At 41.6% G+C, this 12,232-nt stretch overlaps 1 gene segment (V, D, J or C); it reads left to right on the forward strand.

Annotated features, from left to right (window-relative positions):
• Positions 1-12,232, forward strand: part of LOC118020578 — a 103,021-nt gene that overhangs the window by 21,971 nt on the left and 68,818 nt on the right. The window contains 1 exon segment of the C gene segment in view: positions 5,220-5,228. Coding sequence covers positions 5,220-5,228 — 9 coding nt within the window.

Genomic DNA, 12,232 nt, shown 5'->3' on the forward strand with positions numbered 1-12,232 from the left:
AAACCCAGATTTGTCTGGCTCAATTACTTGTGCTTTTTATACCAAGCTGTACTGCCTCTTATTCTTTCTGGAATAATCCTGGCTTTGTCCCTTGCCTTGTGCCTATGCAACAAGGATGGATGCCAGGATGAAGAACTGCTATAGGATCCTCAAAGGTGGTAGAAATAGACTTGGATAGATTTGTCTGGAATTTAGGAGAAAGATTTTTAATTAGAAACATATCACCTGGGGGCACCTGGGTGACTCAGTCAGTTAAGCATCCCACTCTTGACCTCAGCTCAGGTCTTGATCTCAGGGTCGTGAGTTCAAGCCCTGCATTGCACTCCATGCTGGGTGTGGAGTCTACTTAAAAAAAAAAAAAAGAAAGATTTAAAAAAGAAACATATCACTTCAACTTTTTGTTATCTCAGTGAATTTTTTTTTTTTTAATTCTCATCACTCAACAAACATTGGGAACCTACAGAAAAGTATTGCCCTCACCAGGATGGAGTATAAACCATGTCACTACACTGTGTTTCCTGTTTCTGCCTTTTGATTTTCTGAAATTATTCCACAGGCTCCAGTCCCTCCCCTCCCTGCTAGGATGGAGGAGGATAGTGGCTGGGGGCCAGCAGGGAGGCGGGGAGACACCCTGAGAAGAACGCCCCTGAGCAGGACTGCAGGAAACTTCAAAAGCACACTCCATGTGAAGCACTAGGCACGTAACTTAAAGTGTAGTCTTCCAAACGTATAGCTTCTGAGGGAGGAAAAAATGGCCAAAAGAAAGCAAAAAGGGTCCATTTGCAATTTGGTAATGAAGGGAAAAAAGAAGAAAAAGTTTCTAAGAGAACTTGGAGTTTTCCTGCAAAACGAAAGACAGTCACAGACTGAGGGGACCTGCCCCACCTCCACCATGAATGCCGACCAACCACGCTACCAAAGCAACCAACCCAACCTGGGCTTTGCCAGAACAGTGGGAAAGGATGCCATTAAGCTGGGTAGTGTGTGAAACACCACAACATCATAAAAATGAACAAGAGGAAAGTAAAATCCATAGAATAGAGCAAATCCCACAGACACACTTTTCACGGACTCCCTCCTCCAAAAATGACCATGAGTCAGAAGAAAATATAAGTCTACGCTCCAAATGGAATTAAATACACTCAAGCAAGCAGGTAGAGAGAGGATAACCCACCTATAACCAGAAGTTAAGAAACAAATGAAAGAAAAAGTTGATTAAACTCAGAGAAGAAAGGAAAGAAAAAGAAAAAAATTATCTAAGAAATGGAGAATAGGTGAAAAGATACCCAAATTAGAATAAACTCAAATGGAAAATTAGTAAGGGAATTGAAGAAAGGCATGGGGACATGAAAGTGAATGAAAATGACAGAGAGAAGTCAAACCAGCCAGGGAGAAGGGGTCCAATGAAAGTCAGAGTTTGGCATGCATGCAGGATAGATGAGAGTGGGGCACTATGTGCCCCAGTGATGGGATTAAAAATGAATTCTAGGTTCTTGTATGACCTGTGTCTACAGGCGGTCCCAGAGTAAAGGAACCATACAGTAACTGAGAAGGTAGAAGCGGCGGCCAATCGGAGAGACTCTGGCCTGAAACTGCCCACTCACTCAGCCCAGGGGGAGGCAGTTTGGGAATGGAGGCCCAAGGGGATGCAAGTGCTTCAGCTCCCCTGTCCATCTCCTCATCTGCAAAGTTAGGGAGCCCGTCTGGAGTATCTCTGGGATCCTTTCCAACTATCCATTCCAGCCTTCAGACAAGTTCTGCATATTAAGCCAGGGGATCCCCAGAGCTAAGTTTCTTTCCTTATTTGTCTTCCAGGGGGTGCTTAGAGCTGCAAGGAGTCCCCCTTCCCATTATGGGTAATCAGGTGATCTGCTGTATGGCTCTTTGTCTCCTCGGAGCAGGTGAGTCCTGGGGTTGGGTTGGGGAGCAAATTCCTGTCCCAAGGATGCAAAGCTCCAGGTCTAAGCCTTGCCCCCCATGACCTAAGCAGTAAGCACCTTCCTGGGCTGTGTTTCTAGAGCCTCTCTTTCTTCCATAGGCATAGCGGGATGGTGGAATCACTCAGACCCCAAAATACTTGTTCAGAGAGGAAGGACGAGAGGTGACTCTGGAATGTGAACAGGATTTTAATCATGACTCTATGTACTGGTACCGACAGGACCCAGGGCAAGGGCTGAGACTGATCTACTACTCGCTGATAGAAAATGATATTCAGAAAGGAGACATGCCTGAAGCCTACAGTGCCTCTCGGGAGAAGAAAGCATTCTTCTCCCTCACTGTGACATCGATTCGAAAGAACCAGACAGCTCTATATCTCTGTGCCAGTAGTAGAGACACAGTGAAGCCCAGCCACGTGCCCTCCATGCAGAAATGTGTCTCGAGCCCGGATTTCCCACCAGGCGGCAGGGTTTTGCTGTATTCAGTGCTCTGATCTGCATGCTTTCCTCCACCTCAACCAGACCCCAAAACAGCAGCTGCCATCAACGTGCTTTGTGGAATGGGACAACACCTTGGCAATCCACTCTGTTGGTTTTAAGAATTACATCTATTTCTATATCTATCTACATCAGAGAGAGACAGAGATACAGAGAGGGAGAAATAGAGAGAGGAGAAGGAGGAGGAGGAAAAGGAAGGGGTGAAGGAGGAGGAGGGAGTGGAGGAAGAGGAGAGAGTGGAGGAGGAGGAGGAACGAGAATAGACAAAAGAAAAAATATATTAATTTTACATCCTAGCTCTTTTTACCAAATACTGGAAAACCAAAGTGAACGGAAAATGGTCCCTTCCTTCAGAATAATAGAAGCCAAGCAGGAAGAAAAATGTGTAGAAGACAAATATGGTGATCAGGTTTCCTATAATGTGTGCCTTAATCAGAGATGTTAGTGGGCTATAGGAAATAACATGGCTGGTTTTGTCTGGTGGCATCAGGAAGGGCTTCAGAGAGAAGGCAAAACCATGAGCTGAAACTCAAATGATGAATCAGATTTCACCTGGTGGACAAGCACCCACAGTGATACAGCTTAAGGAACTGGCAGGAGGGAGTGATGAGATAAAATCAGGAATGAAGATGGTCACCTCCACCCCTGGAATATGGCAATAGGAGATGATTTGGAAGAATGAGTGGAGCGAGGGTATTGAACACATCTGAGTTTCTAGTTCTAGTGGACCTTCCTTGGATACCTGCATTGAAATACCTAGCAGGGGAGTGCCTGACTGGCTCAGTCAGAAGAGTGTGGGACTCTTGATCTTGGGGTTGTGAGTTCAAGCCCCGTGCTGGGTATAGAGATTACTAAAAATAAATAAATAAAAACTGGAAAAAAAAATACCCAGTAGGCTTGGTTGGTGCTTAGGAGGGAGAGTTGGGCTTGAGAGAAACATTTGCATGATTAATTAGCAGACAGGAGATCAGTATTACTGTACAAACGCTCATTTTTCTGTATGGTTTCTCCCTTTGAGGTCTGACACCTATCTATCAAATTAAGGCAAGCGGTGTTAATTCTTGAGACTTCATTTGTTTAAAAATATTTATTTGATCACATAATTCTGCTTGCAGAAATGAATGACTCTGTATTATTCAGACTATCCTGCCCACTGCATACAACTAGAAATGCTGGATTAATAAATATATATTTTATCTGTAAATATTTTTAATTTTTTAATTTTATCTTATTATGTTATGTATTTTTAAATATTCTTGGAAGCATTTAAGAACCTCAGCCTGTTCTCCTGTATGGCCCTGTGTTTCCCAGGACAAGCAATTTCTGGGAAAATATGGGGAGTCCCTGACCATTACATATAATCTTGGGCTTCATGCATTTTATTTGTATTCCTTCCTGAACTGTTAGCTTTGGATTTCTTCTCCCATGTATTCTGTGGAAGCTTGACTCACGCAGAGACCAAAGTACTGAGAAACAGAAATGGGAAAGAGACACTAACCTACGAATAGGATTTACAATCCTGAAATGTGGTATGATGAGCACTAGCCCTCATTGCAACTGATGTCCTCTGACAATAGTAAAGAAACCATCAGGAATGGGATGGATCTAAGATGCTTCACTTCATCCAGACCATGTTCATCGATACCTCCAGATCAATCATTTCCTGAGCCATCGATACAGTCATGGACCAGTGGGAGACACAGCCTCTAGCGTTCTCTGTTCCCTGGGTACAAGCCATATTCCAGAGGTAATGGGATGGGTGAGGCCATCTGTCCAGTGAGAGAGAGGAAATTAAAGGGAGCACAGTAGGAGACAGTTTCATTTTTCTTTATTATCTTGGACATAACCTGAAGGGATATAGATTTCCTCCTGTCAGTTGAAGAATTTATAAAACAAAGAATATGGACTTTACATGATTTTTTAAACATCCATTCTAACACTATCGAACCATTTACTTTTTCAGAGTGGCCCTGATACTAGAAAGAACTTTTTAGCTGTGAAATTTCATAATAACCTCTATCCCCATGACCAAGTTATAAAGAGTAATTGTATGAAATGAAAGTCCAAAAAATCAAAATATCACCAAATCTCTTTAGCAAGATTTGAGGAGCCATTGTATCTGTTAACGAGGAAGAGCAATTTACAGAAAAATATAATCAAAGAGTTATAACATTTCTTGCTTACAGTAAAAAAATTTCTGAATTCAGAATTACACTGGAAGCAATCAGTAGTAAATTAAACAAGCCAGGAAACCAGTTTGCTAATTGTATGCAAACTCAGGGAATATTCCAGGATTCTGAGGAAACAGAAAAAAGTATGTGAGAAAAATAATTTCACAACAACTTTATTATTCATTAAGAAACATTGAACTTAGAGCCTAGGATTTCTTAGGCTCACCCATAGTTCTAGTGATTAACAGTCATGAGTTGTCTCGGTTATTCCGAGGATCGTTACAGAAATAAAGAACTGACTGTAATTTCATTTACTACACCAACATATAGCCTTTCTCTTGAATAAAGCTAAGAAACTTGTTTAAGTCATTTCAAGGATCTGGGTCTTAGTGCATGTTCTATAGAGTTAGGAGTAGAATTAGAACATCTGAGGCCCCTTTCAGCCATGTGTGTGGGGCTCTTTGATAGAAAGAGCAATGGACCCTGCGCCACTGGCAAGAAAATCATCACCAGCGGGCGGACTGGAGCGCCTTCGGATTACCTAAACGGTGGTCCACCCTCCTAGGGGTGGAGAAAGGGAGAAGGAAGAGGATAGTCATACACCTGTCATGAGCGAGGTGTGGTATGAGGCCAACACCTGAAGATGCTGAAGCTTCTGCTGCTCTGGGGCCCAGTATGAACCGTATTATCTGAGAAGTTTGGGCAAGTGTGTGTGTGCACGGGCGTGCGCGAAGTGCCAGCCAGAGATTGGGGACTTTTTTATGCTGATCCCAATGAGAGGGGACGTCCACGCTCTCTGGGGGTCTGAAGGGTAGGGTGAGACGTCACCAGCCAGGGGAGATGGGGGATTATGGTCGTAGGGCGTCTAGCAGGGAGATTTCACAGAAGAGCAGCAATCTCGGGGAGCTGGGCGAAAGGCGAGGGAGTGTGGCTGTGCGTTGGCCTCTTGTGCGCGCGTCTGGCGGCTCCTTTGGCCTCCGTCACCTCCCCGACCTCTGTTGCGGCAGGCTCTGGGCTGGGTGCTCTGGTCTCCCAAGATCCAGGCGCAGTCATCTGCAGGAGCGGCGCCCCTGTGCCGACCCAGTGCCGTGCGGTGGACTTTGAAGCCTACACCGTGTTTGGGTATCGTCAACTCCCGACACAGGGCCTCACGCTGATGGCAACCTCGAACGTGGGCTCCGGCGCCACCCATGAGCGAGATTTCCCTGCGGCCAAGTTTCCCATCAGCCGTGTAAACCTCACATTTTTCACTCTGACGGTGACGAGTGCGAGTCCTGCGGACAGCAGTCTCTACTTCTGCGGCGCTAGTAACACAGCGCTGGGCAGAGGTGGGGGACCCAGACAAGAGCCCTGGCAACAGCCCCCTCGGCCCCACCTCACCCAACCCCCGGGGCCCGGTGGAGGGAGAAAAACCACAGACTGAGACATCTGTGTGTGTGTGTGACAGAGAGAGAGAGAGAGAGCACATCTGAGTAGAGTGTGGAGGAGGCACAGTGTCTGAGAACCAGCAAGATGGGAACGGACCTGGGCCCTATAAAGTGGCCAACTGACATGGAGATATCCCTGGGCTAAAAATTATAAAACCTAGGTTTTTTTCACGACTGCCCCAAACACACACACACGTCAGGGGGAGAATTCCACAGGTTTCTAGGAAGTCAGGTCCTTTAAGTCTCCTGTATCCTTGGATACGCCCATTCTGCGTGTCATTTCTGACCTCACACATGAGAGATCTGCAGAGGCTGTGAATCAACTGGACCTGGAACTCAATGTCACGCAAAATTTCCAGGACTAGTTGACCGGAGTCTCAACCCAGTTGCTGCGGTATCTACCCTAACTCAGGCGTTGGCTAACGCCAAGCATTGGCTTGGCGCCCTCACAACCTCCTCCCCCTACAGATGTTTTTCCATTCGGGAATATGGAAAGCCCTCTGACTACTTCAGACTGACCAATAGTCAATTTAAAACACTCTCTAAATATCTGAGTGCCTTTTATCTGTAATCTACTCTCTGGTACTGTTTTTCAAAATCAGTTAAGACTTTTTTGGTTTTTTCTAACAAAAATGGACTCTGGTTAATTTAGTTCAGGTGACTCTTGATCACATACTCCCTTGAGAATTTGAAGTCCCTGATATTATATATATTTAATGGTTATCCTCCTTTTAAGAAAGTATAAGAAAAAAATTAAATAGTATTCCTAAATACCTTACATCAAGATCCATGTGTCCTTTTAACCAGAGACATTACTTTCTCCTTATAACAAAATATAGGGCAAAAACTGTTTTACAAGATCCTTTGAAAGATCTCAATCTAAATTATTTTTTGAGGGGACTATATTTGTAGTCTCATGAAAGAATAGAGTCGTAAAATAAAACCACTTCAAATAATTAATGAAATTATGATAAGATGCTATCTTTGTCAATTTTTCCCTGCTCCAGAAATGTTCATGAAATCAATCAAAGTAACATCCACCTTTGAAGCAGGTACTCGATTTTAAGTACCTGGGTTCACTATCCTCGAAGGGCCGAGGGTAGAGATGGCTCAGACTTTTGAAATATTCCCTCTTACTTTGTCTTGGGTAGAAACTGAAAGGCCTGTAGAAAAATCTCTCAGGCAGTTTTAAGTTTCTTAGTGGCATAAAACTTCTAATTCACTGTTTAAAAGGAAAGCAAACATTTTATTCTGATGTAATCCCACTTGTCCATATTTGTTTTTGTTGTCAGCTCTTTTAGGCCGATAAAAGAAAATAATCATTGCCAAGACCATAATCAACAAGCTTTTCTTGTTTTCTTCTTTAAAGTTTTATAGTTTGGGGTTTTAAGTTTAAGTCTTCGATTAATTTTGAATTGATTTTTAAGCCTGGTACAAGATAGGGGTCCATTTTCATTCATTTGCATGTGGATATCCAGTTTTCCCAACACCATTTATTGAAATACCACTTACTGGCCTTTCCCCTTGTGGCACCCTTCTTGAAGATCAGTTGACCATGTACAAGTGGGTTAATTTCTGGGCTCTCTACTCTGTTCCACTGGTCTATATGTCTGTCTTTATGCCAGTACCATACCCTTTAATTATTGTAGCTTTGTATGGAATTGGAGAAAATATTTGCAAACCACATATTTGATAAGCTGTTAATATATAAAAATATATAAGAAACTCCTATACAACTCAATAGCAAATAAAAATAATAACCTGATTTTAAAATGGCCAAAGGACTTGAATAAACATTTCATGGAAAGAAGACATGTAAATGGACAACAGTTATATGGAAATGTGCTTGAGACTGCTCATCATCAGGGAAATGCAAATCAAAACCAAAATGAGCTATCACTTCACAAGACTATTATTAAAGAAACAAAAGATAAATATTGGGGAGGATGCGAAGAAATTGGAACCCTGGTACACAATTGACGGTGTAGCTGCTATGGAAAGCATAGCACCCAGCAACCCTGCTTCTCGGTATATTTCTAAAAGAATTGAAATTAGGATCTTGAAGAGATCCTCTGCACTCCCATGTTCATTGCAGCATTCTTCACAACAGCCAAAATATGGAAGGAACTCAAATGTCCATCAGTAGATAAATGGATAAAGAAAATGTGGTGTATACTTATAATAGAACATTATTGAGCCTAAAGAAAGAAGGAAATCTTGCCATTTGCAACAACATGGATGAAGCTGGAGAACATGCTAAGTGAAATAAGCCAGTCACAGAGACACGAATAAAACATGGTCCCACTTCTGTGAAGTAGGCAAAGGAGTCAAAGTCATAGAAGCAGAAAGTAGAATGGTGATTGCCAAGGTCTATGAGAAGAAGGAAATGGGGACTTGGACTGATATAAAGTTCAGTTATGCAGGATGAAGACTTGCTTGGGATCTGCTATACAACAGAGTGGTACAACGTGGTACCTACACTTAACAATACTTCACTGTGCACCTCAAATTTTGTTAAGAGGATAGGTCTCATGTTAAGTGTTCTTGCCACAAAACCAAAACCAAACAAAACAAAGTGAAGGGACACAAGGAAACTTTTGGAAGTGACAGATATGTCTATTAGTTTGACTGTCATGACGGTTTCATGGGCACGTGCCGGTCTCCAAACTCAGTAAACTCTATACATCAAATATGTGCAGTTTTTTGTGCACCAATTATATCTCAATAAAGCTGTTAAAAAATAAAAGGAAAGTAAATCTGATACAGGAGAAAAAGGCCTCTAAAACACCACCTTACATATTAAAGGGAATTGGTTGCCTGGATACTGGATGAGCTCAGACGGATGAGAAGAAAGACAATTGACCAGTTTAATGAGAACAGAAACCCTAGCCCTGTGTTCCTAAGCAACAGGAGCTCATACATCTTCTTTCTGAAAGACAGGCATAAAAAGCCTCAGCAACCACTACCTTTTGTCTCTAGGTCTCTGTTGAAGTTTCAAAGTCATGGGAAAAAATATTTGTTGTGACCTGGGGTCTCTGCCCTTGTATCCATCAGGCAGGGGCAGGGTATTGTGTGGACCCATCTGCCTCTGCCTATGACACAGGCAGACCTAATAGAGTCACAGAGCAGGTTCCTAGAGGAAGTCATGTTTAAGATGACATCCCAAAGATGAACTGGAGTTAATTACGTGGGGCTGGGGATAATGAACCGCCCAGCATGGCCCGAAGACCCAGTGCAACATTTCTCAGGCAGGAAAGAAATTGGTGTGTTTAATGAAAGGTGTAGTTAGTAAGTTGGCGTGAGCAAAGAGGGAAGAAGGGGGTGAGTACAAGGTGAGACCGGAGAGAGCTGAAAAGTCAGGATAATTTAGCATAACTGGAAGAATGAAAGAGCATATGATCCCTCGATGATGGAATATAGCAAGAGAAGAGCGAGAATCTAGGAGAGAAATTTAAGGAGCCCACTTACCTTGAATGGTGGCTAGAAAAGGTTGAGCAGGCAAATTATACTGATAAACCATCAAACAATATTAGGTTAATAACTGAGCAAATGTGTACCAATTACTAGTAACAATTCTATGTGGTGTGGAGGCACATGCCAGCTGCTTGTTTCCCTGTCCTGCTCTGATACTTGAGGTGCCTGGCTGCTCCTTCACAAGTAGGACTGGCAACCCCCACTCACTTCAGGGAAGGGGATGGCAATTATCAGAGGGCGGCTGGTGAATTTGCCCCTCTGACCACCAGGAGGTGATGCGGGTCTTTCTATAAAACACCTCTGGCGCATAAAGAGCAAGCATAGATCTTCCTTGTTCTGAGAAGTGGTTACATACTTCAGGTTCCTCAGGTGAGATATTTAGCTGCTGGTTGGAAGAATGACTTGCAGATATCTTGGGATGCCGATAGATCCTTGAAATCGTGGAATCCAACAGTATTTACCACATATCCTATTCTTATGGTTGTCCAATGCATACATAATTGGTAAGTAAGCAAATGAATGCCATCATCATTTCTATTCAATGTTGTGCTGACCAGCCAATGGAACCAGAAAAATAGGGTGAGAACGAGAAAAGAAGAGGAAAATGTGATTATCAACAGATGACGAGTTCAATGGAAGACCCAAGGGCCATTGGGTGGCTCAGTCAGTTAAGTGTCCAACTCTTGATTCTGGCTCAGGTCATGATCTCAGGGTCGTGAGATCGAGTCCCCCATCAGACTCCACACTTGGTGTGGAGCCTGTTTAAGATTCTCTCTCTCCCTACCCCACTCTCTCTCCAGAGAGAGAGAATGTATTATTAATAATAAAATCTAATAAGTTTTAAGTTTTCGGAATTCAAAATAAATATAAAAAAATCCGTTTTTTCCACATACTAGCAACAGTTAAAAGCTATATTTTTTAAATTTTATTTTATTATGTTATGTTAATCACCATACATTACATCATTAGTTTTTGATGTAGTGTTCCATGATTCATTGTTTGCGTATAACACCCAGTGCTCCATGCAGTACATGCCCTCTTTAATACCCATCACCAGGCTAACCCATCCCCCAACCCCCCTCCCCTCTAGAACCCTCAGTTTGTTTCTCAGAGTCCATAGTTTCTCATGGTTCATCTCCCCCTCTGATTTCCCCCTCTTCATTTTTCCCTTCCTACTATCTTCTTCTTCTTTTTTTTTTTTTTAACATATTATTTGTTTCAGAGGTACAGGTCTGTGATTCATCAGTCTTACACAATTCACAGTGCTCACCATAGCACATACTGTTCCCAATGTCCATCACCCAGCCACCCCATCCCTCCCACCCCCCACCACTCCAGTAAACCTCAGTTTGTTTCCTGAGATTCAGAATTCCTCATATCAGTGAGAACATACGATACATGTCTTTCTCTGATTGACTTATTTCGCTTAGCATAATACCCTCCAGTGCCATCCACGTCATTGCAAATGGCAAGATTTCATTCCTTTTGATGGCTGCATAATATTCCATTTTGTGTGTGTGCATATATATATATATATATATATATATATATATATATACCACATCTTCTTTATCCATTCATCTGTCGATGGACATCTTGACTCTTTCCATAGTTTGGCTATTGTGGACATTGCTGCTATAAACATCGGGGTGCACGTACCTCTTCAGATCCCTACATTTGTATCTTTGGGGTAAATACCCAGTAGTGCAGTTGCTGGGTTGTATTTTTTAAAGAGAGAGAGACCATTTATAAATAGTAACATAAGATATAAAACAGTTAAGAACAAATCTATTAATAGCAACACCTTAATAAAAAAAATTATTAAAATTTTAGAAGTAGACAGTGTAAAAATCTGAAATAAGTGGAGATGCATGCCATGAAAATGAATAAGTAAACTCAAAAGTAAGAGTATTCCTGTTTCTGCAATATCATCTGTGTATTCAATGCAGCACTAATTAAAATCACAAAAGATTTCCCTACCATTCATGCAATTATTTTATAACTTAGGATAATAAAAAAGGCATAAATAAATAGACAAATGGAAAATAATACTAAGATTAAAAATAGTCCCATCATATAACGCACTTAATATGTGACAGCCATTGTTGTGGGTGTGTAAGGGAATGATGGAATATACAATAAGTTATTCTGCTGTAAGTGGTTATCCATAGAAGGTAAGGTGAATTGAAACCCTTCCTCACAGCATAAGCAAAAATAAATTCTACATGGATTAAATGCTTTAATGAAAAATTCTAAATGTTCATTGTTTTGATAAATAACATGGGAGTATATCTTTATGAACTTACGCTATGGGAGCATATTTTACAAAAAATTTAAAAATGCATACCCAAAATAAAAGAATGATAAAGTCCACCAAATTAAGAAATTCAACAACAAAAAGAAATCACAAAGAGATGAAAACACAAGCCACAGATTGGAGAGATATTAATAACACATGTAACTGACAAAGGTTTGGTTTCCAGAATAAACAAAGAACTGTTACAAATAATAGTCAAGCAAAAAAAAAAAAATGGGCAAAAGGCTATTTACAGAAAACACTAGTGGACTCTAAACATGAAAATCATGTTCACCCTCCTTAGCAATCAGAAAAATGCAAACCGAAACTGCAGTGAGATACATTTTAACCTGACAAAATTAAAAGGATACTATTTTTTACGTCTTAGAGGTGGAGCGTTTGAAAACACTCATGAACTGTTGACGGGAC

This window comes from Mirounga leonina, unplaced genomic scaffold (assembly GCF_011800145.1).
Source record: "Mirounga leonina isolate KUSES-001 unplaced genomic scaffold, KU_Mleo_1.0 Mir_174, whole genome shotgun sequence".
Lineage (NCBI taxonomy): Eukaryota > Metazoa > Chordata > Mammalia > Carnivora > Phocidae > Mirounga > Mirounga leonina.